Raw genomic sequence first — 26,083 nt, 5'->3', positions numbered from 1 at the left:
AGCCTGGTCTGTCTCATGTTTGGGCTCGTTTCCATGGTAGATATGATGGTTATTGAGGTTGTTGCATTTCTCTATGTCCTTTAAATAATGAATTGCCTGACTACATTAAATATTAGAATTGTGGAAAATATATGAAATATGGAATCATAAATATACAGGTGTAACTTAGAATGCACCTGTTAAATTTAAATATAGAACTTTTTTTTTTTCTTTCAGAGGCTATATTGGGAGAAGGTAAATTTTGGTGACTCTGTGGCATGGTATCCCATCAATCTGAGGCCAGTTAATTAGTGAATTAGAAAGAACTAGGCTGCTCGTCGGAGCTGTTTGCTTGGCTCATCTGCCTGCAAGAACCACGCTGCTGAATGCTGTTCTTCAGCTTCCCTTTTGAGCAAAAAGGCACTCCTTAGCTCGTTCCGTCTTGGGAGACAGCCTTGGGAAGAGTGGATACAATCCAAGGGTGTTACTGGAATTAGGGCTCCACAGGGCCAGGTTAGTGTGAGGATGGTTGTGGTTTGGTTTTAAGGGCTTTTTTTTTTTTTTTTTTTTTTTAAAGTTGCTTTCTCTGTGAAGCTGTCCCTGTGTGAACCTCCAGTTCCCTCTTCTTTGTGGCACAGATGGAAAGGCAAAGGAGAGCTGGATTTCACATTGAGCCCTATTTCTCTCTGTGCCAAATATACTCACTGGTTATAATAACATATATGTTATTTTGCTCTAGGCATGCAGTGATTCTTTAAGCTGCCAGGTTCCATGTAGCACATGGAAGGATCTGTTCATGGAGACTCAACAGGAAAGCTAATTCACCTGTATTGCATCCATACCTTCCCTTTAGTGCCCAGGGTAGTAGCACACAGCTTTACTAGTGCCAGCAGGACCACTCTAGCCTCAGAGTGTTGAAGCATCTTCTGAAATACCTAATGCATTGTCACAGAGTCATGAAATTCTCTTCAAAAAATAATAGAAGCCATTTCTGTGAGGCTAATTTACTTTAAACATCAATGAGACGGCATTTGGATTTTAATTTCTTTAACAGTGGGAGAGCATGAGCTTTGGCAGGAAGGGAGTGTTCTCTTCCACAGTTTCCACTGGAGAGGAGACTTGAAATTCTCGCCAGTTTTCAGGCAGGCTTGTCAACCAAGATTATTACTAGGCCAATAGGAACTCACCTGTGGGACAGGGAGGGATGCTCCTCCTCTCCCTAACCCTTTATTACCAGCTACTTTGCCTCTCCCTTGGAGTATCTCGGCACTTGGGGGACACACAATGGAGAGTGCTGCTCTGAAGAGAGACAGAGGCAGATTAACCCTGAGGCTGATAAAGATGAAGCTTCAGGGCCCATCACCTGCACAAGCCCTTTCCAGGACCCCAGGAAAGGAATTAACAATATGTTCATCTTGTCTTATGTTTTTACAAACTTTGCAAAATATCGTATTTTGATAACAGTTAAGAATTCTGACTCTTTGTATGCTGTTTTCCCATTCCTCACGCTTTCCCTCTCATCCAGTGATATTGAAGTAGCCCTAGAGATTACTGGGTAAAGAAGAATGGAGCTGGGCAGCTAACTGTCAAGTTTAGAATTAGTTCACAATCTCTTCTAAACATAGTTGTTGCTAGCTGTCTGCCTTAGGAATGGCTTCTTTGATGCTGAAGGACAAACATTATCTTTCATCCCTTTAGAAAATATTAAATGTTGTTGTCATATAAGGAGGCATACTCATCCAAAGACTGAAAGATCAAGTATCATAGAAGAGTTTCGTGCAGTGACAGATTAATGCATTATATTACTTTTCTGTACTAGCCTGGGATCTTTTACTCCTTTGTAGGGTAATGTATTTGTATGGGACTTTGATAGAGCGCTGCCAGATCTGGTTGACTGCTAGTGTTCTGTGTGGACAAGGTCAACATCACCATCAACAAATATTTATTGAATGCTTATTAGGTGCAAGGCACTGTGCTAGGCAATGGGGATTTTAGGATTGTTAATTCCTAATCAGAAGAGATCACTTCATCTTTTCGACAGTTAATTTTAGGTGTCAACTTGATTGGATTGGAGGATGCCTGGATAGCTGATAAAGTATTGTTTCTGGGTGTGTCTGTGAGGGTGTTTTAGTCAGTGGACTGGGAGAGGAAGACTCACCCTCAATGTGGGTGGGCACCATCAAATTGGCTGCCAGTGTGGCTATTACAAAGTAGTTGGAAGAAAGAGGGCTAAGTCTTACTGAGTCTTCTGGCTTTCATCTGTCTCCTGCTGGATGTTTCCTTCTGTTCCTCCTGCCCTTGGACATCAGACTCCAGATTCTTCAGCCTTTGGACTACTGGACTTACACCAGTAGTTTTCTGGGGGCTTTCCGGGCTTCAGTCATAGACAAAAGGCTGCACTGTTGGTTTGCCTGCGTTTGAGGCTTTTGAACTGGGGCTGAGCTTGCAGACAGCCTATCATGGGACTTCGTCTTGTGATCGTACGAGCCAATTCTCTCTAATAAACTCCCATTTTATGTTTTATTTTCTGAGACAGAGTTTCCCTCTGTCACTCAGGCTGGAGTGAAGTGGTGCAATCTCCGCTCACTGCAACCTATGCCTCTTGGGTTCAAGCGATTCTTGTGCCTCAGCCTCCCAAGTAGCTGGGATTACAGACACGCACCAACACACCTGGTTAAGTTTTGTATTTTTGGTAGAGATGGTGTTTCACCATGTTGGGCAAGCTGGTTTCAAACTCCTGACCTCAACCTGTCCCCCCAACTCAGTCCTATAAAGTGCTGGGATTACAGGCATAAGCCACTGTGCTGGGCCCCTAATAAACACCCTTTCACATGTACAAACATCCTATTAGTTCTGTCCCTCTGGAGAACCAGTCTGTAATTCGTCTGTAGTCATGCATTGGTAAAGTACATTATATTTAGCATCACATTTGACCCTTACAACACCACTCTGCAGGTGTTACTGGATCTCTTTTAGAGATGGGTAAACTAAGACTCAGAGAGCTCATGTAACTGTTTGAGTCCATGAGAGTATATATGGCAGAGCTTGGACTGGACTTCTTGTCTGAATGCACACCACTGCCTTCCCTCTGCACCACAGATGCTGCTTGCTAGTCCCTCCCTAGGTTCATCATTAGATGTAGCTGGTAGGATGCCTTGACAGAAAATGTTCTTGTGACATATCAAGTCTGGGTTCTAATTCCGACTGCCTCTATTGCTAGTTTTGAGCAAGTCAATTAATGGCTCCCACTTTGTTTCATTGTATGAAAAAGGGAATAATAATCATTACCCCAATTTGGTTTGAGTATTTATAGATATACTAGGACATGAGTTTCCGGAGGAGACTACTAAAGGGTAGTGGTAAGAAAGCTGAAGAGGATGCACAATCTAACAGTTATACTCATGGTTCAGATCTCTCTGTCTCTCTGTGTCTGTCTCTCAATTTAAAAGGTATCAGATGCAGACAAAGCTTCTTTGTCACTGTCTCCACTGTTTATATTCCTCTGTCACTCTATTATCCTTCCTAAAGGCAACCTCCAGTTTATGCTGATGTGTATTTGTCTCTTGCATGTGTTATAGTTTATTTACTCGTATACAACTGTCTATGAGTAATGAGATGTGCTTTGCAGATTCCCAGCATGTGGCAAGTCCCAGTAATGTCAGAATGGGAGTCCGTGTTTCTATATATCCTGGCCAGAAATTGATATTGCTATTCATTATTTTAATTTGAATTTCTCTCATTACTAATGAAGTAGTACATTTCATAAGTTTGTTGCCATTCAATTTTCTCCTTCTATTCTTTGACCAATTTCACCTGTTGGGTCATTTGTGTTTTGCTTAATGATTTTTGAGGTACCTTACTGATTGTGAATACAAACCTGTCATTGATATGTTATCTTTTAATCTTTTATTATTTTAATCTGTGGTTTGTCTTTCAATTTTGTTTTTGATTTCTTTTATTATACCAAAGCTATTTATTTTTATAATTGCTAAATGTATCCTTTTATTTGGAGTATTGTGGTTTTTCATCTTGTTTAAGAAATTCTTTTGTTTCCTGATAGTAAAAAGATAATTCTTCCTACATTAATCCCACAAGTTTTCAGCACTCCTTCATGAGAGTCTTCAATGGAATTGGTATTATTTTTATTTGTGGTATGAAATATATCTGCAAATCTGTTTTTCCACAATGAAGACAATTACTCACAGCACCATTTAAGAATGGTCAGTCTACTACTTTAAAAAAAATGTCACATCTATTATATGCCAAGTAGGTAGAGAGAACATTGTTAATAAAATGCCGCCAAGCACATGGGACAGTATTGGCTATTTTTTCTTCAGGTCACACTGTAAGTGCCTTTAGCTACCATCTTTAATTGTGCAGAAATCATCATGGGATGCTATCTACAGAGTGGCTTCCTGCCAACTTACTGCTGCATTCTTAACTTGTTGAACACTTCAAAGGGCAATAAACTTCTCTAAAAAGACACATGAAAATGATCTGGTTGATCATGGTGCTCAGTTATAGATTTGATTCCTTTAAAAAGCTGATCTTGGAGAAATAGAGTCTTAGAAAATCTGCTGGAAGTGTCCCTTAATAAAAGAAATTCCACCAAGCTTTGTCAACCGTGGTACAATCTGTGTTATAGGCACTCTTTTCCTAATAGCTTATCATTCTGTGTCTTGACCAAAGGAGAAGACTTCATTCAAGTGACCTACTTTTGTTAATGACTTTGTTTTCTACTTTTTCCAAAATCAAAAATTCAAAAATCTTCTGAATGTGCAACTAGAATCCTTTCATTTCTTCAAAGTTTGTCCAGGTCAGTCATAGAAAGGAGGAGATTTGGTGTCTTTCTAGAAGGACTTTGTCCTGTTTTGGCCTCAGAGGTTGTAAAGAATATGACTTTGATATATGGAAAGAATTGAAATCAGATCATACATTATAAAAATTTTACTTCCATAAACTAGAATCCATAAAAAACAATTAAAATATATGTGGAAATCTTCCACCTAGATAGAGCAATGAGGTGGAAGCCGTTGGGTCCAGTTTTATAATCAGACAGTTGAATCATTCATCTCATCAAAAGCTGCATGTCCCTGGTGATTTTTTCCTTCTTTCCCTTTATTCTATTAACACCTGTGGCAGGGGAAGCAGTTGGTCTTGATAGTGGTCAAAAGACCATCACTCTGTCAAGACTCCTGAGAACCCCATCTCAGGCAGCTTCAGGAACTAATCCACAAATTTCATTCAAAGTAGTGTAATAATTCCATTGGAAAGCCTATCAAGTGGAAGGTTCTTTCATTAGAGTTCTAAATACTCAAGTTTTAGATGCAATAAATACAAAGTGAATTGGCTGAATTTTATTTGTAAACTTATTTTTCTATTTAGAAAAGGAACAATTTAGCTATAAAAACATAGAAAAGAACATAGAAAATATCCATGAGTTTTGAATCCTCCATTCTTTTGAATTCATTAAGTTATATTGGTTAAACTATGATTCTATCAGACTTGAGTCCAGAGACAAAGGTTATTTCTTGTACTGGAAATCTTGAAATAGCAATGAAATAAAAAGAAAATAGTGTTGGTGAAGCTGGCAAAATAGGTGGAAATAATTCCTCAGAATATGGAACCAATGTTGTTAGTTGTCCTTAGCAGGCATGATGGCCTTCAGGTTTGTCATAATTAAATGCATATAATAATGAAATTGATATCTTGAGCACATTTTATTTTTTCAGATATTATCTCCTGTGGTTAAACTTCAAGACTAGACCAACCTTTGGCTTTCACTATTCTCTCACAGTTATGAAAGACATGATCCTTACATTTGAGAACAGAGCGAATCAAAGCAAATTATGACACTTTCTTGGCAGAAACCTCTTAAAATTAGGGCAGTTTTAATTTTAAAAATTGACAATATTTTGCCAATAATTTGGTTTAGTGAATTTTATACATGAATGTAGTCGTGAATTTTTTTACTTGTACTTGCTTACTTTTCCACAAACATGAGTAAAGAAAATTTTCTTTTAATATACCTCTTATCTATAATTGTACTAATAATAATTCAAAGTTGCTCCTTTTTATAATCATCCAAAGGCTTTTGCCATGTTTTTGTAAAATGGATGAGTAAGTGAAAACTAAATTGATGAATAAAATACATTTCTAGAGGTTTGTTGAAACGCTCTGCAGGTATTTTCATGGTGCTGATTACCAATGAAAAGCAACCAACGTCTTGTAGACTTATGAATCAGTAAGACATAATTACTGAGTATTCATGAAATACCAAGACAGAGCTGCCTCTGTCTAAGGATATTATATTCTCCCTTAGACGGCCACAGTAGTACAGTGACGCCAGGGTTATGCCACAAACTGAAGATCAGTAGCAAGGTATATTTTACCAAATTAAATAGCTAAAAAGCTTTTTTCAGCAAAAGATTTTTAGTTAAATAGATTTTTAAGATACAAACTTGTTAGTATTAAAAGTATAGTGGCCCATCACAAACAAAAATTTGTCTTTTGAGATAGTAAGAGAGGGGAATTGTGGATAGAATAGTAAAAGGGGTAACAGTAAAAGAGAGAGTATATTATATGACTTTATATTCTTTTCCTTCATGTTTGCACTTCTTTAATTCTATTCCTATCCCTTGGTTTAACAAAGTGAGCCAAGGGCAGACTTTAAACAAAGGGTGAGAAACCAGAAGTGGAACAGGAAAACTGGTTTGATAAAGGCAATTTCTTCAATATGTGGGACCAGCACTTCATCTGATTAATAGACGGTCTGTAAGTTGAATTGTTACTAACAGATAAGGTATTAATTTAAAATAGAAATCAAATCTATCTTATGGGATTTGCAGAAGTAATGGTTTTTCTTACATGCTCCTTTCCAGATGTTCTTTTTATAACTACAGGCAATCTTAATTTTCAAATGTTCCAAATGTATAATTAAAGTTACCATTTCACCTCAATTTAAAGTATTAAATCTTGAATAAACTTGGATAGACTGCTGCTTTGGCAAACCAAGAAATGTGTCTTGAATTCTTCTGATTCTTTCTTTACCCATTCTGTCTGCCATCTGGCTATAAGCCACTCTTCACTTCTCAAAACACACACACCTACTTCTTCCTTCCTGGCACAAGCGTGACCCTACGTTTTAAACATGAATTCCTTTATATAATATTGTTCAGGGCAGAAAGGCTTTGTACTTCATTTTTCCTTTTCTATTATCAAGAAATATGTCTTACCTTGGATTTGAGACTATATGCTTTGTGTTGTTCGTCTTCAGTCAAGTGAATGTGCCTTTTTGTACCACCAGATCCTTCCAAACTCAAGAATCCCACTTAGTTTGAACCACTCTTTCAAGGCCGTTTTTAAAAAAATCATGTGGCTTATTTCTTAAAATATGACATTAGCTTATGATTTTATGACAATAAAAGTTGTCCAAAGTTAAGTCACTAATGAGGGTATTAGCCATTAGTAAGATTTAGAAACTTCAAAACAGACTACTCGGCCTGCATCTTCTCTATTAGTTTGCTTTAGTTTGCTATTTCTTATTTACTGTTCCCTGCTTCCAAGATCATTTTTATATTTTCAAAATATACTTGTTCCTGAAAAACAAAGGACTGAAGGTGAGACAGGCTTGGTAGCAAGAAGAGGAAGGGTGTGGCAAGCACAGGTGCTTTGAGGAAAAGTTTTATCATCAAACTGTTTTCAGACTATTCACAATAGCAAAGACATGGAATCAACCTAAATGCCCATCAATGGTAGACGGGATAAAGAAAATGTGGTACATATACACTATGGAATACTATGCAGCCATAAAAAAGAGCAAGGTCATGTCCTTTGCAGGAACATGGTTGGAGCTGGAGGCCATTATCCTTAGCAAACTAACACAGGAACAGAAAACCAAATACTGCATGTTCTCATTTATAAGTGGGAGCTAATTGATGAGAAAACATGGACACCTAGAGGAAAACAACAGACACTGGATCCAGTAGGAGCATGGAGGATAGGAGGAGGGAGAGGATCAGGAAAAATAACTAATGGTACTAGCCTTAATTCCTGGGTAATGAAATAATCTGTACAATAAACTCTCATGACACAAGTTTACCTATATAATAAACCTGTGCATATATCCTCTAACTTAAAAATTAAATGAGCAAACAAAAATAAATTCTGTTCAGGTCACAATCTCTGTGAACCTCAATAATATTTATTTCACATAGTTTTTATAAGATTGGTACATTAAATATGAAAGTATTTATCAGTCTTTTGATGTGATAGTTTTGTTCAACAGACATTAAAATATTAATGTTTTGGCCTGGCGTGGTGGCTCACAGCTGTAATCCCAGTACTTGGGGAAGCTAAGGCAGGTGGATCACCTGAGGTCAGGAGTTCAAGACCAGTCTGGCCAACATGGTGGAACCCCATCTCTACTAAAAATTAAAAAACTAGCCAGGTGTGGTGGTGAGCTCCTGTAATCCCAGCTACTCGGGAGGCTGAGGCAGCAGAATCACTGGAACCTCGGAGGCAGAGGTTGCAGTGAGCCGAGATCACATCATTGCACTCCAGCCTGGATGACAGAGTGAGACTCCATCTAAAAAAAATAAACAAAAAAAACTTAATGTTTCTGTAAGGACTTACAGAAACATCTGTTGGGCATTCATGTCTGTTTGTGCAACTGACAGCTCTAGATACTCTGAGTATTACACATTATATGAATTTATCAAACAAAATATCTCATGTATCCCATAAATACATATAATTATTGTGTGTGTATCAATAAAAAAGGAGTAATTCACCTTTTAGACAGAAGCAAATCTTAAATCACAATTATCACTTTATCACTGCAATTTACTTACTGTTTATCTGATCTAGTCAGTGAGAGGAGAGTAAAAATACAGGAATCAATAATGAAAGAAACCCAGTAATACATTAACAAAAAATATCGGGGGCTTATAGAAACATTTACTTGGTATTTGTGTATCTGGAAGATTGGCTGCAGTCTTGGCTGGCCTCAGCTGGACTAGGTTAGACTCCAGGGTTTAGGTCAATTCAGACATACTCAAACCAAAGAGCAACAGCTACCTGGGTATGCTGTTCTGATGGCAGGGGGTAGAAGTTCAAAGAGGGAAGGCAGAAATCGCCACACCCCCAAATCTTAGCTTGATATAGGCACTCTGTCACTCCCACCCACATTCTATTTAGCAAGGCAAGTCACATGGCCCAGCCCAAAGTCAGTGGCAGGAGAAAGAAGATTTGTAGGCAAATAATTTGATTTATCACTACATGGAATATACTTATCAATAAATGGTGCTTTAAAACAAAAACAAAAACAAAAACAAAGCCACTTCCTTGACTAATTGCATTTTTGCACCTAAATTCTGGCAAGTACATATTAAATTTAACGTTGTTTATTATGACTTTAGATAGCTAAAAAATATTTTAAATAAAATAGTATATATTTTACTGATCCTAATATCTGGACCACAGGTGTCATTAAAACTTCCACTTAGAGAAGAGGATTTTCTTAAGTCTAAAATACATGTTCTTCCTGTTGAACTTTGCTTTCTTTGAGTATTTGAGGATATGTGTATATTTTATGTTGTGGGTAGAATACTTCTATATGAGGATGATTAGAAGTTATTGGAAGATTTAGGATTTGGGATGAAACTTGAAAGGAAGGAGAAGAGAGAGACAGGCAGCAATTGAGAGAAGTTATAATTTGGGCAATAATTTGGTCAAATGACACAAGGACAAAAATATTTAGAGGCAGGGAGGTGCCAAGCATGGGTACCCGAGTTAAGAGCACAGCATGAAGCAAGATGGAAGCAAAAGCAAAAGGCACCTTCTGTGAACAATGCAATTACACATAATAGAGGTTATGAATGTTTTAGATCTGTATGTGAAAGCTGGTTATTTAAGCACATATTCTATCTTCGTGCTCGGTTTATTGTTTATAAAGTCATTATTTAACAAAACTTTTATATTTTATCATATTCCACTTTTTTTTTTTTTAAAGGAAAGCATTTCTAAATCTGTGTTAATTCTCGGGCTTATTCTCAGGAGACTAGTTAGACGTGACATTACAAATAAAAAGTTGCATATTTTCTTCTGTATTTCCCATGTTTTCCCTGCAACTTATCTAATTAACTTTTTAAATCTCTCCTTCACTATCTAGTGAAATAATGTATTTAATATTGAAACGCTACATACATAGGCACACATATACTATTTTTAATGTATTTATTCGTATGTATTTGCTGAACCCAGGGATTTTAATTGTTTTACCTCTGCAAAATATGACTCTTTAAATTACCATTAAAAGTGGACTGCAAAGTTTTTGCCAACTAGTTCCTCATGGGCTAACAACAATTGAGAAAGCTTTTATCCTCCTTATATTAGGATGAAAAGCCTGTCTCTGACGTTAATTCTGTAGATAAAAGGGTGAACACTTTTCCTTTTACAATGCTTGCCTTTCAACTGCCCCTCCTGGTAAACCTGAAAGACAACCTGAAAGCCAGGCACATTGAGAAGCACTTCTACAGGTCTAGAGAAATAAGAAATTAGCAAACGATGAAGCTGCAGCTAGATTTCTCATGCCACCCTGAATGTACTTCAGAAATACTTCTTTAATTTTAAAGCTTTTTAGTATTATCCACTATTCTGGATATTGTGTGATATAAATAAATTAAAATACAGTGCTTCAATCTAGACAAACAGTTTTATATTAGTGAAGTGCGCTTTTTAGTTTTACATCCATGGCTCCTGCTCTGACTTACGACATTCTTACGACACTCAGATGCTAACACTCTGAATATGCCGGATTTTCATATAACGGATATAGAGATTTATGGAAATATAAACCATGAATTGATAAAACATACATAGTAGAACATCAGTTAAACAGCATCATTCTGAAATACAATTCTTAATGAATATTTGAGTCCTCACTCTAGAAAACATTTTCCTGTGGATGTTAAGAAGAGTATATTGAAAAGGGTGAATGGTCTAGAAATGGATTGCATTTCCCTCTCTCCTTCTTTAAAAGAAATATTTACATATATACATTTGAATCTCAGTGAATGGCTGGTGCTTAACTGCTTACTGAAAAGCCGTTCATGGTAGTGGCTCTGCAGATACTGTAGGGAGCAATTATACTATGTCTGGTATAGCCGGGGACATGTGTGTACTTTTCTAAGAAATAATAAATATTCCAAAATTCCAAATTTATTTGTTCATTAAACACACATGGCAAGAAATACAAAGATCATATCATCATAATCTCTTTTCGCAAGGACATTTTAGCATTGTGGGAGAAAAACAACAAGTATATGAATAGCTACAATTTATAGAATAGAAAGTGATTAGATTTAGAGAAATGAGAAGTACCAGAAAAAAAAATGGCTGACTAGAACAATTAACATCTTTGCAATGGGGATGGTAAGGGTGTGCATACTCAGAAAAAATACATGGAAGAGATTTCAAGCTGTGAAAACAGTGTCAAGAAAAGCACAGAAACACATAGAGAAATTACTGACATTTCTTTCAGATGCACAGAGGACAGTAAAACTGCAGAAGAAAATTAAAAATGAATTATTACGTTTAGTGATTGAAGATCAGTCAAACTTCAAAGAACAGATGACAGAGTGGGTGTGCAAATGTAAAAATAAGCTTAAAATTATTACTTTCCACAATCAAGAAATAAGGAATTTTTGGATTATGGCATTAGTATAGGCCTCAGCAGTAATACACTTTTTTCTTTTTAAAAATTTTATAGATTTAGGGGACACGAGTGCAGTTTTGTTACATGGATATATTGTGTAGTGGTGAAGTCATCCGGATAGTGAACATTGTACCCAATAGGTAATTTTCCATCCCTGACCCTCCTCCCACCCTCCCACCTTTCTGAGTCTCCAGTGTCTATTATTCCACTCCGTATCTCCATGTGTCACCACTGCTTGTCTCCGTCTTATAAGTGAGGACATGTAGTATTTGACTTTCCGTTTCTGAGCTATTTCACTTAGGATAATGGCCTCCAGTTTCATCCATGTTTCAGCAGTTATATTTTTAAATAATCCAGTTGAAACATCATAATAATTCTAGATTTAAAGAATGATGGCATTTTTTCTGTCTCTTATTTCTGGAACTTGAATGTTCTCCAGAACAAATTCATGAATTTTTTTAATAGTGATGACAAGAAATGTAAGCTTTACATATAATCATTGTAATCTTAAATTATTCCTTCTTCACATTATAACACAAAAACCTATTTCAGACAGATCAAAGATCTAACTGTAAAATGTAAAATAATAATGCTAGAAGATAACACAGGAGACTTTTCTTCATGATTCTGGGATAAACACATATTTCTCTAAAGGTCCTACAGAGCACTAGCCATAAAGGAAAAGACTGTTAAACTTGACTTCATTAAAATTAGGACATTCTGTTCATCAGCAGATAGGATTAAGAAACTGAAAAGGCAAAGCAAGGAGAGGAATAATAAATGTATGAGATACTTTATGTCTAAAAAGGACATATACCAAAAACAAAAAAAATCTTACAAATTAATAATAAGAAGGTATACAACCTAGTTTATCTACTTGAGTTGTACAGAAGCATACCTTAGGTCCCAGTAGTTCTACTCTAAACTACATAGCCAATTTTTCAAAAAGTGTAAATATGTGCACAAAAAGACATGTATGAGATTGTTCTTAGCAGTACTATTTTTAATAATCCTAAACTGAAAGCAATCCTAATATTCAATAACAGAACGGACAAATAAATTGTAGTATGTTCAACAAAGAAAAAGCACAGAAGTACATATAGAAATTACTGACTTTTTTTCCAGCTGCATAGACCGAAGCAAGGGTTGTGGAAAAAAAAAAAAAAAAAACACACACACACAAAAATGAAATTTTAAAGTTGTTTTTATTTATTTATTTTTTATTTAAAAAAAATTTTTTTTGAGATGGAGTCTTCCTCTGTCACCCAGGTTGGAGTGCAATGGCACAATCTCAGCTCACTGCAACCTGTACCTCTCAGGTTCAAGTGATTCTCCTGCCTCAGCCTCCCAAGTAGCTGGGATTACAGGAGCCCACCACCACGCCTGGCTCTTTTTTTAATTTTTAATTTTAATTTTTTATTTTTAGTAGAGGTTGAGCTTCACTACGTTGACCAGGCGGGTCACGAACTCCTGACCTCAAATTATCCACCCACCTCAATCTCCCAGAGTGCTGAGATTACAGTCATGAACCACTGCACCTTGCCAAATTTTTTTTTTTTTTAATTGGCCATGTAGTTATTGCATATACAGCTACATACAACAACAGGAATAAATCTCACAAACATATTGAAATAAAAGAAAACAGACAAAAAAGAAGCCAGACAATGGGATTATTATAGACCACAGACTCTTTGGCTTCCAATGTAATGAAAGTTAATACGGGCCAAACAGATTTCCCAGACAAGGCTTTTATTTGGGGCTAGTGCTTGAGTGTAAGGGAGACAGCAGAATCAAAAGAATCCTCCAGTTGACTCCCTGAAAAAGCTGGTATGGATTTTTTAAATTAGGCAGATCAAGGGAATTGACATCATGTGTAAGAAGTTATGCAGGCTAGGTTGGGCAAACCTTGTGAGGGGTACCGGATGCAGGTCAGCATCTGTGGTTGCGATGGTTATCTTGAATAATGGGGCCATCTGGAGGTCTGGCCAGAGGCAACAAGGATGCAAATCAATTTTTCAGCATTCCTTCCTGAGATGGGACACTCCACAACCTTGATTCCGTATTTGGGTCTTCTAAGGCCAGTTTCTGGACTTAAATAACATTTACCCTATTCAAGTACTTTCTACTTACTGTTATGTTTTAAGTGCTTTCGTGCATTACCTCACCTTAATACAAAAGTAACAGATGAGATAGCTACTATTATTTCCTTTTAAAGAGAAAGGATCCAGGGCCGTACAAAGTCCAATGACTAATGGCACTTCATGAATCTAATTTAGGCAGCTTAATTTAAATTCCATGTTTTAAAACATTGTCCTACACTGATTCTATCTCCTAACGCAACAGGAATTCTATTCTTACACCTCCCCAATAGAGGATGTACTTAACGAAAAAAGTGGTGATAGAACAGACATGGAGTCATGAAATTATACAGTGAACAAAATGTCTCTATATACCCACTTTTGCAAGTTCAGGGATAGGAAAACACATAAGAATAGATTTAAAGATAACTATGCACATAAGCAGAAAATAATAGCCACATGGAGAAAATACGATATTGACAGAAAAATGTATCTCTTTGTAGAAATGTATCTGTTAGAACGCTTTGTGGTGCACACAACCGAATACCCAAGTCACTGTGATTTAAACATTCGTTATTTATTTTAGCAAGAAAAATGGAAGATAGGTGTTGCGGTGATTGGTCAATGGCAGGGGAGTCAGGCACAGTTGTCTTTCTGTTTGGCCAGGGTAATGGGTTTCTGCCCTCAGGCTTGTCTGTCTTCTTTGCAAAGTAAGAGCTGCATCTTTCAGTTTCACAGACTTACACATTGGTACCTAAAGAGACATTTTCTCTTTTTGCATCTCTTTTTATCACAGAAGAAAACCTTTGCCAACCCTCCTCCTTACCCCCAAGTTTCCCTTTCAACAGCTAGGGTTGCATGACACGCCCATGCTAAATCAGTCACTGGTGGCAGGGATAGATTGTGATGCCTGGCTTTGACTAATCAACATTCGCCTCCTGAAGATGCCAGTTTGACAGCATGTGAGAGGGTGGATACCCCCAGTAAATTGGAGGCTATGGGCTTGGAAGGAAGAAAGGGGTGGAAGGCTGGTTGTTGGTTAGGCAACCACCAGTGTTTGCCACAAGAAAGTAGTAATGCTAAAAACAACCAGGGCTTTACAAGTAACAGCCTTAGCCGCAAACCAAAGTGCCACTTTTACATGAATTCTGTGTGAAGAAGACATTTTCTTATGTCTACACACGGATTTCTCAACAACAAATAAAAAATCTGAACAGTATCATCTTTGAGTATTCAAGAATATTGTGTTTGATTTTACTGTTCAAAATGGCATTTCCGACATATATACTCAATCAGGAATGACAAGATGTATTATTGAAAGGCTAAAGTTAACATGATGAATGTTTAAATCACCTGCAGTACCCAAACTGGAAGCCAAAAGAAATGCTGAGTGAAAGGATAATTTTTTCTCCTTGTTTAGAGAAAGATTTGGAATTAAAGCCTTAAAACAATTTTTATTTTCTTTAATGTAAGCCTTTAGGGTGTTGGATTTATCATACATCGTGTAAGAATGTTTATAACAAATATTCAAGGGTTACAAATTCATTTAACTTCACTTCCCTATCATTTTAATTCCCTTCTTCCTAATTTGAATTCTCTTTGCAAATGTTTCAAGTAATATTATTACTTTTAATGGCTCTTTATTCAACATTCAGTATACTTTTCAATGCCACATGAAGATTGCAGTATAAAAACATAGTTTTCATCTGCTGTAACAAATGATAGTTATTTTAGTCTAAACTTTGGCGGTTTTCTATCAGTTTCTAGGAGGGAAAGCCAGTTTTCTCAACCCTGTGCATGGAAATTATGAATAGCTACTAGAAAAATACAAAGTTAAGAACTTTTTGTACTTAAAACTGCTATAAAATTGCAGAATTACACTTCTATAAAAGTCTTATGTGCATCAAAACTTTTCACCTTCTGCATCTTTCTAATAAGTGATGCTTCCCTTGTCTGTGACAGGAAGCTAGGTCTCACCTTCAGCTGAGGCTTACATTTGAGTTTTTAGGTTTGATAGACACGGTGTAGTTGAATGGTGGAAAGAGACAGGCAACAGCTTGGGATGATTTGAGTTATGACCACAATGTTGTACTTGATTTGATCATATGCTAGATACTCTAGCATTTAGAAAGAATGAAAATTGAGATTATGATTCACCACATTAGGGAAGCAAACATAGATGGATTAAAATAATTAAAAATAAAAATAAAAAACAGCTCCACACTCGGTAGGGTAAGCTGTTGTGAATTTAAAATTAGCAATTTTCTTACTCCAGATTACAACATGAACAAAGGAACGGCCTCTCTTTTCACTACCTATTCTGGCGTTTCAATTCTTGTCAACAATCCCTGATAAATTAACTAATGGCATCCTTTATATCAACTCCTTAAATGTATACATCATAAGAAAAAAAAGTGCTATGGCCACCTTGAGAAGACAGTGCCTCATATTTTATGAATAAAGAGGGTGTCTCAACTGTCAGGCCATTCTGAGTCACATATTGACCCCAAATTCTATTGAACATCTTCCCCACTTGGATCTCATCAAGGATGCGGACCCCTGGGAAAAATAAAAGGAAAAGACTTTCTTTCTCCATTTCGTCCCCTATTTCCCCCTTTTGTGCCTCCAAGATTGAAGGTGTTAACCCCATCCCCCACCCACTCCATGCTCTCTGGGGCAGCCCCTTCCTCTGTAAGGACCCTGAAAGGCATTTCAACGTATCAGCAGAAAGGAACTGAGTGGGAGGAGGATCTTTGCATGCAGGGGAGCTGGCGGGGTTGACCGGGGTTGGGGCCCTCCTTGCACATATCTCCCACGGGGGGACCAGACCTTCCGGGCTCAGGTATTGGGAGCCCAAAGCACGCCTACAAAGGCCGAGCGCCCTGGCTTCGCAGCGTCCCAGAGAAGCAGGGCGGGCTGCTTCTGGCGGCTCTGGCGGGCCTCTGGCCAAGGCAGGCTGGAGGTGGGGGTGGGCGAGGAGGGGCGCTGAAGTCACGTGCCCGCGCTGGGGCCGCAATAAATGCTCTGGAGCGCGAGGGAGCGACGAAAGCGCTCGGCGCCTGGTTCTGCGCGCACCGGCTGCACCCAGCAAGAGCAAGAGGTCGCCTCCAGCCTCCGCAGCCGAGCCTTGCTGGTGTCCCCGCCCGTCGCTCCTGCAGATAATGCTCAGAGACTCTGGGGCGCCCACCCTGGCAAACTAACGAAGCAGCTCCCTTCTCACCCCAACTGCAGGTCTAATTTTGGACGCTTTGCCTGCCACTTCTTCAAGGTTGAGGGAGCCAGAGAGGCGGAGGCTCGCGTATTCCTGCAGTCAGAGCCCACGTTGCCCCCCTGACGCGCGGTGCTCGGGTCCTTCCCGAGCGGGGCTCTCGGTCTGCGGTCCCGTGTGAAGGCTCTGGGCGGCTGCAGAGGCTGGCCGTCCGGTTTGGCTCAGCTCTGCCAGGAAACTTCACACTGGAGAGGTAAGGGCGATTCTAAAACGCATCGCTGGGTCGTCAAGCTGCCACCCTTTCCTATCTCCCTTTTCCTTCTTAAACTGTACTTAAAAAAAAAAAAGCCTACTGGTACAGAGTGGTTAGGCTCGAGGGGTGGGTGGGCTACTCGGAAAGCAGCGACGATAGAGATTAGCGGGAGCTCCAGTTCTTGTAAGTGACTTTGTTGGTTTCACCTCCTTTCTCTGTCGCGCGCTTTCCATTTGAATTCAGAGAACTGTGTGTGCCTTCACACTCGAGAGGAAAAGCTCTCAAGTTGCCGGGGAGCTGCTGACTTCTTCGGGTGCAGGCCACAGATTAGTCACAAACTTTCCAGGAAATACTGAGTTCTTGACCTGAGCCTGAGTAAGAAGAGACTTACCCCAGGGACCCAAACCGTTCATTTGCAGTAGTTCACGGGGCCCCCTAGATGTACCCTTGGATGCATATATATGAATAGCCTTTTGTATTTCTTTGAAACATTCACTCTCAATTTTAGAATGCTGTGGACATTTTGAGTGTCTGTGCAACAGAGATGTGCCACTGGAATAATACCAAATAAAATATTAACACCTTAAAACTCTTCATAGAGAAACATGAACCTCTAGATTGAAATCAAACATTCTAGGTGTATATAACATCTTTTGCAGAATATGTGTAATGTGTAGCCACTTAAAGTCTTGCAATTCACATAGTATTTTCAAGCTTTGACTCTTCTAGGCTACTTTTGCCATTTACGTTTGGCCTCAGGGGTATTATCTTGGACAATACAGTTTTCTATTTTGTGGAAACTGCATTGTGAAAAGTCCTCTGGAAGAAAAAAAAAATGGGTTGGAGATAAGTTATTTCAAAATATGAGTGTCCATTTTCTGTTGTTAAATAGATAGATCAAACTGACACACTTCCTTTGTAACTTGTTTTGCTCGTGTTATTAGAAAATTCATATCTGCCGGTATTTTCATCTTAATCACATGACATGTCGTTATAGCCAAAAGGAGTGGAAGAGCCTGTCTTGGAGATTTTCCTGGGGAAATCCTGAGGTCATTCATTATGAAGTGTACCGCGCGGGAGTGGCTCAGAGTAACCACAGTGCTGTTCATGGCTAGAGCAATTCCAGCCATGGTGGTTCCTAATGCCACTTTATTGGAGAAACTTTTGGAAAAGTACATGGATGAGGATGGTGAGTGGTGGACAGCCAAACAACGAGGGAAAAGGGCCATCACAGACAATGACATGCAGAGTATTTTGGACCTTCATAATAAATTACGAAGTCAGGTGTATCCAACAGCCTCTAATATGGAGTATATGGTAAGGACGTTTTTCAAGTGGTATGTACAAAAGAAATGTTTATTCATGCTTTCAGTCAGCAGTCCTCATGCTGTTCTTTACTCTTTAATCATTTGTTTTATATGAATATTTTATATGTTTTAAGAAAAGATTTTCTTTCAGGGTATTTTCCTCTACGTATTCATTTATTAATAATGTTCCTCTTGTTTCTAAGAGCTCTTGACATTTCAGAGTAGGACTAAATGCCTTTAGAAACAATGTTCCTACTAAGTGCTGTAAATTCTACTCTTACCAGGAAGGTTAATATAGTGAAAATGGAAAACAGCTGGTATATTTGCTGTTAATTGACTTAACTGAAAATTTACTTCCTAATTCCTGATAGAACCTTTTTATGAATGGTGGATCTGAAAATGGACTAATAATTGGAAGAAATAATTGCTGGATTGCTGGTATATATAGTTTCTAATGGGTCTTTGTTTCTTATAAACATGTAAATGACATTGTAAAAGATACATTTTTATGGTTGCTTTATGTTAAACAGTGCTTTGGCAATGGCTTTTTTTCTCCCCTTGGATTTATTATTTGTGAACTTGAAGCATGAAAATAAGCCTGGGCAAAGGATTAATTTAAAATATGCAACTTATCCTTAACAACCTTATGTTTACTCTGAGTAAATTTGTAACTTTAAGGGACAGAATTACTTCTTTAAGACTACTAGCATGTAACTTATGAGTATACTGCCATTTCATACCCTAAACATTTAGAAAACTTCAAAAATCAGTTATTATATTCCTTCTATGAATGAGGAATGCACTAGCAAAGCCTGATAATAAATAGTTGTTGGTGATGGCAAAACTTACTTAACAAATGTTGGAAATGGCATTTTCATTGCAGTTAATTTTCATACATTAGTTTTTTTCTGCATTTACCTTAGTTTTGGTGGATATTCTTTATTTGGATAATTTTCATGAAGCATGGAAGTTCTGAGTTCCTATCACCCATTATAAAGTATGGCATTACACTATTTTAACTTTTACCAGAAAAAAATTATTTTACCCTAAAGAAAGTAGGTGGCACTCAAGAGAACTAATCAGGGATTAAGAATTGAGACTCAGGAATGAGGCTGTCTGGATTAAACTTCTGGCACTGACACCCTCTAGCTATGTGACATTGGGCATTTGCTAATTTCTCTCTACTTCAGTTTCCTGGTGCCTAGCATTATATACTCACCTCAAAGGATTATTGTGAAGATAAAAGGAGATAACCTGGACACAGTTTAGCTCATTATCAAACATACTTCAAGATCTCAGTAAATGTTACCAAGACATGTATAACTAATTTTATGTTTCCTTATATGGTTTAAATATAATATCTAAGGAAATTGCCAGCTCTTCTCAAAATACTGTGCAGGACATGACATCTGTCATGTCTTATATTTCTGCCTCTTGCATAGTGTTTGTCTAAAGTGAAAAATTCTATGACTTCTTCATCAATGAAACTTCAAACAGAGTGGCCAGTTCTGGAGCCTTTCCAACTAGGCTACTGAATGCTTATTCCATGTGAATAGGTATTCAGCTACTTTTTACTTAAGGAAGAACTTGGGAGTTCAAACCCACAAAATGCAATCTGAGAATATTTGTGTGTGTTTTCAGTAATATGGAAATCATGGAAGAACAGTTCTGTGATTCGTTCTCATGTCTGGCTTCCAATAATAATAATAATAATAATAACTGCCTATTGTATGATATCTGGTCTGGGATGTTTATATGAGTTTCTTTTTAGTTTCACTGGTTTCAGTCTGTCCTTGAAATGTAGATTCAGAAACCAGCCAGGGTTTATGTTGTGTTGCCCTTAGATACTATTAGCACTGGAACTGTGTCTTGGCCATTAACTGGTCTGCAGAGAAGTGCATTGCCCAACTGTAATACACATTTTCTAGAGTACACATTTAAGGTGAAGTCTAAAATACTATTTTATTTGAAATACTGTTGATTTAGGCATTTTATAACAATGTAAATGAGATGTAGATCATTCTTGTGAAAATCCAATTCCTGGGCGACAGAGCGAGACTCCGTCTCAAAAAAAAAAAAAAAAAAAAAAAAAATTTATTTATTCTGAGAAAACAAACCTTTAAACTGGCTAAAGGGCTATTTCCTGTAAAATCTGCAATGTCCTATGATAAGTACTACTGGTTTTGGCCCCTTCTACCCTATGTGTCTGTCATTTCATGTTAAATGTTTGAATAACCACTTACCTTATTTATACTTGGTGCATATTTTAGGTAACTCTTTGTCCTTAAACCTATGGGAGCCAGGCCGTATCCGGACATTATTAATGTTACATTTCTACCCCTACTCTTTTACTCATTTAACTTTTAGGGTTAAAAATTGAGTCTGGGCTGGGTGCAGTGGTTCATGCCTGTAATTCCAACACTTGGGGGCAGAGGTGGGAGGATCACCTGAGTTCAGGAGTTCTAGACCAGCCTGGCCAACATGGTGAAACCCCATCTCTACTAAAAATACAAAAAATTAGCCAAGCATGGTGGCATGCACCGGTAATTCCAGCCACTGGAGAGGTTGAGGCACCGGAAACGCTTGAACCCGGGAGGGGAACATTGTAGTGAGCTGAGATCACGCCACTGCACTCCAGCCTGGGTGACAGAGTAAGACACTGCCTTAAAACAAACAAGCAAGCAAGCAAACAAACAAACAAACAAAAAACTTGAGTCTGGAAAGCTTATTTTCTTTTAAAGAGCTTTAGGTGTTGATTGAGAATAAAGAAATAGACTCATTTGAAAATTTGCTTGTTAGCAAGGACACAGAATTCTTTTTTCACGTCTGTGAGTAATGCCAGAGGAGCACAGAACAAATGGAACATTTCTAATTTTGAGTGCTAATCAGTGGATGAGATGAGGTATATATTGTTTCTGAAGGTGGTCAGAAACGTGAATCGTAGGAAAGAGTTGGGGGTATATGTCAATTAGAGGAAGTGGAAGAGAAAAATGCAGGGTGGCAGGAAATGGCAGGCTGGTTGTAGGGAACTGGAAGCAGATTAAGTTCATGGAAGCAGATTAGTTGATGAAAGCACAGACCTTGTGGCAGAGTCAGGATGAGGAGAAATAAGTTATTGGTGATAGAAACCAGTAATCCTAAGGAAGGAGATTACCTACATTTAATTTGGGGTAAATGGAGAAACTGGAACTTTTAGGGCATTCAGTGATACTGTTGCTGAAGTGGCAGTGGGTTTTGGAGGAAAAAGTATTGGCTTTGGACCTAGATTTCAGCAGGTTCACATTTTGCTTCTGCTGCTTATTGGCACGTGAACCCTGATAGTCAGCAAACATTCTAGGCGTTGTTCTTCTCATTGGCAAAATAAATGAAGGAATATAAACCTTATATGTTTATTGGCCATTTTTATGTTTTTTTTTTTTTTTTGAAAAATGTCTGTTCATGTCCTTTGCACACTTTTTAGTGGGGTTGTTTTTTTCTCATTGAGTTCCTTGTAGATTCCATATACCAGTCCTTTGTCAGATACATAGTTTACAAATATTCTCTTCCATTCTGTAGGTTGTCTGTTTACTCTGTGGTTATTTCTTGCTGTGCAGAAGCTTTTTCGTTTTAGCACCATTGGTCTATTTTTGTGTTAGTTGCATTTGCTTTTGAGGTGTTTTTCATAAATTCTTTGCCTAGGCCAATGTCTAGAAGAGTTTTCCCTGGGTTTTCTTGTATAGTTTTTATAGTTTCAGGTCTTACATGTAAATATTTAATTCATAAATCATGCAATATCACTCAGCCATAAAAAAGAATGAAATCATGTCTTTTGCAGCAATGTGAATGGGACTGGAGATCATTATCTTAAGTGAAATAACTCAGAAACAGAAAGTCAAATCCCGTATGTTCTCACTTACATGTGGGAGTTTAAATACTATGTGCACATGGATATAGGAAGTGAATTAATAAACGCTGGAGACTTGGAGAGGTGGCAAGGGTGGCAAGAGATGAGAAATTATGTAATGTGTATATTACATTATGTAATATATGTAATCATGTAATGTGTATATTGTACACTATTTGGGTGGTAGTTACACCTAAAGTGCAGACTTCATCACTACACAATATATCAATGTAACAAAACTGCACTTACACTCCTTAAGTCTATTAAAAAAAAAAAAAAAGAATACAAACCTGACAGGTTGTAATGAGATAAGCCATTTGCTACTGTGGAACAGCTTTGCTTTCTTTAAGCGTTTGCATTATGTGTTTTAAGACTGCATTGCTTGGTTCTTCCATGTCCCCATGCTCTTGTTTCCCACACATCTCTGAAAAGTTTGTTTCCCAAGTTTTCACTTCTGTCCTTTTCCCTTTCTACAGGGACTTCTGTACTCCTCTGACTTTAAATATCCTGTATTTGTGGCTCCATATTCTGTATCTCCAGCTGACAGCGCTGTCTTTGAGCTTCATTTGAGCTTCATTTTTGTATTTCCTACTGCCTATTGGACCATCTCCATGTAATGTTACTCCACAGACATAATACTGCACACTGCAAGTGTCAAAAAAAAAACCCCAAAAAAACCTGCCTTATCCTTTTCCTCTACCCTCACCTGCCAGCCTCTTTGTTGATGATGAATATCACTAACATCTTCTCAGTACTTTCTAAGAAACATACAAAAAAAAAAAAAAAAAACCCAGAAAATTGGTCACATCCTTAACTTTTTACCACACATTTCCGTATATCATACACACACGAACATCAATACACCATTACTTGCCAAACTGTGTAGCTTCTGTCTCAAATGTCTTTTGAATCCCTCTCTTCTATTGCATTCTAATCTTTGCTCTTTTCATACCTACACTGGTACCACAGCTTCCCACCTAGCAGACTATACCAGTCTGTTCTGTTCCTCCTTTCTTTTTTTTTCCTTTTTTTTTTCTTTTTTGAGACTAAATCTCGCTCTGTCTGCCAGACTGAAGGGCAGTGGCACAATCTCAGCTCAGTGCAAACTCTGCCTCCAAAGTGTAAGTGATTCTCCTGCTTCAGCCTCCCAGGTAGCTAAGATTACAGGTGCACGTCACCATCCCCAGCTAATTTTTATATTTTTAATAGAGATGGAGTTTCACCATGTTGGGCAGGCTGGTCTGAAACTCCTAGTCTAAAGTGATCTGCCTGCCTTGGCCTCCAACAGTGCTGGCATTACAGGCATGAGCCACCATGCCGGTCTTTGTACCTACTTTATTTCTAATTTACCTCACTCTCCTCACCATTAGTGAAGGTGACTTTTCCCTCAAACCAGTCTGTGCTGGTTGCTTAGTTGCACAACAGTTCTGTTGACTTCTGGCTGCTCACAATTTAAAGCCCACCATGATTAGCTTATAAATGGAAGCATGTTGTCCAATCTGCCCCAGAGTGGTCAACTCCCTTGTGTTTATTTGAACCTGTGTTCCCATTGAATTACTCAGTGTTCTTGAAGATGGGCATACCTCCTCATGCCCTCGTGCTGGGCTGGAGTGCAGTGGCACTGTCTTGACTTATTGCATGTCCGCCTCCCAGGCTCAAGAGATTCTCCTGCCTCAGCCTCCCGAGTAGCTGGGATTGCGGGCGTGTGTCACTTCGCCTGGCTAATTTTTGTGTTTTTAGTAAAGATGGGGTTTCACTATGTTGGCTAGGCTGGTCTTGAACTCGTGACCTCAGGTGATCCACCCGCCTCAACCTCCCAAACTGCTGGACAAGTGTGAGCCACCGGGCACGGCCACAAACTCTTACTTTTCCCTCAAAACAGCTTAAACTTTGTCTTTCCTATAAAGCTCCCTCTGCTCTCGCCATTCCACTGCTGCATTCCTATTTATTTAAGCCTATTTATAGTATTAAAGCCTATTTTTTTGCAGTGAAATATCATACTTGTTTTCCTTTCTAAGACTGAATTACTAGAAGGATAAGTATCATACATTATTTATCTTTATAACTAAGCTTGGTGAATAGAAGGGCTACTCAGTAAACATTTGTTGATAGAATATTGTTGCTCAATAAATACTTGTTGAATAAGGGGATGGATGGATGAATAGGTAAGATTATATGAAACAAATATGGAGGACAGGTAAGACAGAGAAATTAAAATAATAAAAGTTCTGGAAGGTAGAATATCACCAAAACCAGGGATATTGATGTGGGAAATTGGAAACACTTGAGAAAAAAGTATAAATGCTTCAAATAATTCAGGATTTTTTCCCTAGTTTTTCAAATTTTCATGAGCTGCTAAAAAATGTCGTATAACAGAGCTACTAAACTGTTAGTAAATGTATTGAAATGTTGTGGAATTTAAATAATAAAACAGATAAATGAGTCTTTACCCCTTATTGCATATTTTTAACATAGTCTGTAAAATATTATAGATAAAGTTCAAAATAGTTTGTTACTATACAAAGTGTACCTAAGTGTAGAATGTACTTTAGCAACCAGGGAGGGCAGGTGACCTAAAAAGGACATGTGGGTCAACTGTGTAAACTGTTTCTTGCTGTTATTACTGTTTCCCTGTTTTTTTTGAGAAGTGTTGGCAGACACTCTGCTGGGGAGTTGATTGCTATGCATGCCTCCTCTACCCTCATGTATTGGAGAGGCTATGGGCAGAACCTTCACATGAATGACACTTTTCTAACTGTAAAATGAAACACATCTGGTTTCGCTAGGGAACCAGAACCCAAGGGCCAAATAACTGGTGGTACTTTCAGTCCTGGGTGTATGTTGATGCAAACAATGTCTTGGTTTCAATTGGTTACTTATGTTCTTTCTAAGGCCATGCTTAAAATTAGAAATTATGTTTTGTTTTTTTCCTTCTGTGCTTCAGTACAGAAGATAACTCCAGAAACTGGACATGGGACAATCTAGTTTGTTGAACAGGGTAATGCTAATCTAGAATATGCAAAAGTGATCTTTAGCTTGTGAATTGCTTCATTTACTCTCATAAATTCACATTTTCTAACATTATTTGCTATCAGTGATATATGTCCAGAATAAATGTAGATAAAGAAATGATGGCCTTATGACTTCCTTACCCATAGCTTGTGTCCTGATCTTGGTACAAGTGCCAAGAATTCATTGCAATAAATATTTTATTGCAATTAAGGTTTAATGGCAATTAAGGTTACTGCAATTCTTAACTCCTAAAATAATAGTTTTCTCTCTGTATACTGTTGCTTGACTGGTCATTTTCAAAAATGAAATATTTTTATATCTTTGACATACGGTATCTACATACACCTAAAGGTATATGAAATTTCTGTTTATTTAAAGAATATCATTATTACTTAAAATTACTAAAGTTCCCTTATTCTGAATTTAAAATAGCTTATTTAATTTTCCTAAAGTGTTTTTGCTTTAATAGTAGTATTGAGATACAATAAAGTTGTTTTAAGTATCATTTTCTACAGAATTTTAAAGTTTACAAAACTTTATTTTGAATATTTTTAAGACTTCGACCTTTAAAGTGAGTGTATTTTTCTTTTTGAAGATTGCACCATAGATGGCAATACCTATAGAAAGAAAAGTGACATTACAACCCA

General features: G+C 37.7%; 1 protein-coding gene across 1 annotated transcript in view; it reads left to right on the top strand.

Annotated features, from left to right (window-relative positions):
- Positions 1-16,819: 16,819 nt before the first annotated feature.
- LOC105483568 (cysteine rich secretory protein LCCL domain containing 1) overlaps positions 16,820-26,083 on the top strand; it is a 46,419-nt gene continuing 37,155 nt past the window's right edge. The window contains exons 1-2 of the mRNA XM_011744452.2: positions 16,820-17,234; positions 18,232-18,551. Coding sequence (XP_011742754.1) covers positions 18,294-18,551 — 258 coding nt within the window. The 5' untranslated portion in view covers positions 16,820-17,234; positions 18,232-18,293. The remainder of the gene's footprint in view (positions 17,235-18,231; positions 18,552-26,083) is intronic.

This window comes from Macaca nemestrina, chromosome 8, assembly GCF_043159975.1.
Source record: "Macaca nemestrina isolate mMacNem1 chromosome 8, mMacNem.hap1, whole genome shotgun sequence".
Classification (NCBI taxonomy): Eukaryota; Metazoa; Chordata; class Mammalia; order Primates; family Cercopithecidae; genus Macaca; species Macaca nemestrina.
This window is presented reverse-complemented; position numbering and strand designations above follow the sequence as displayed.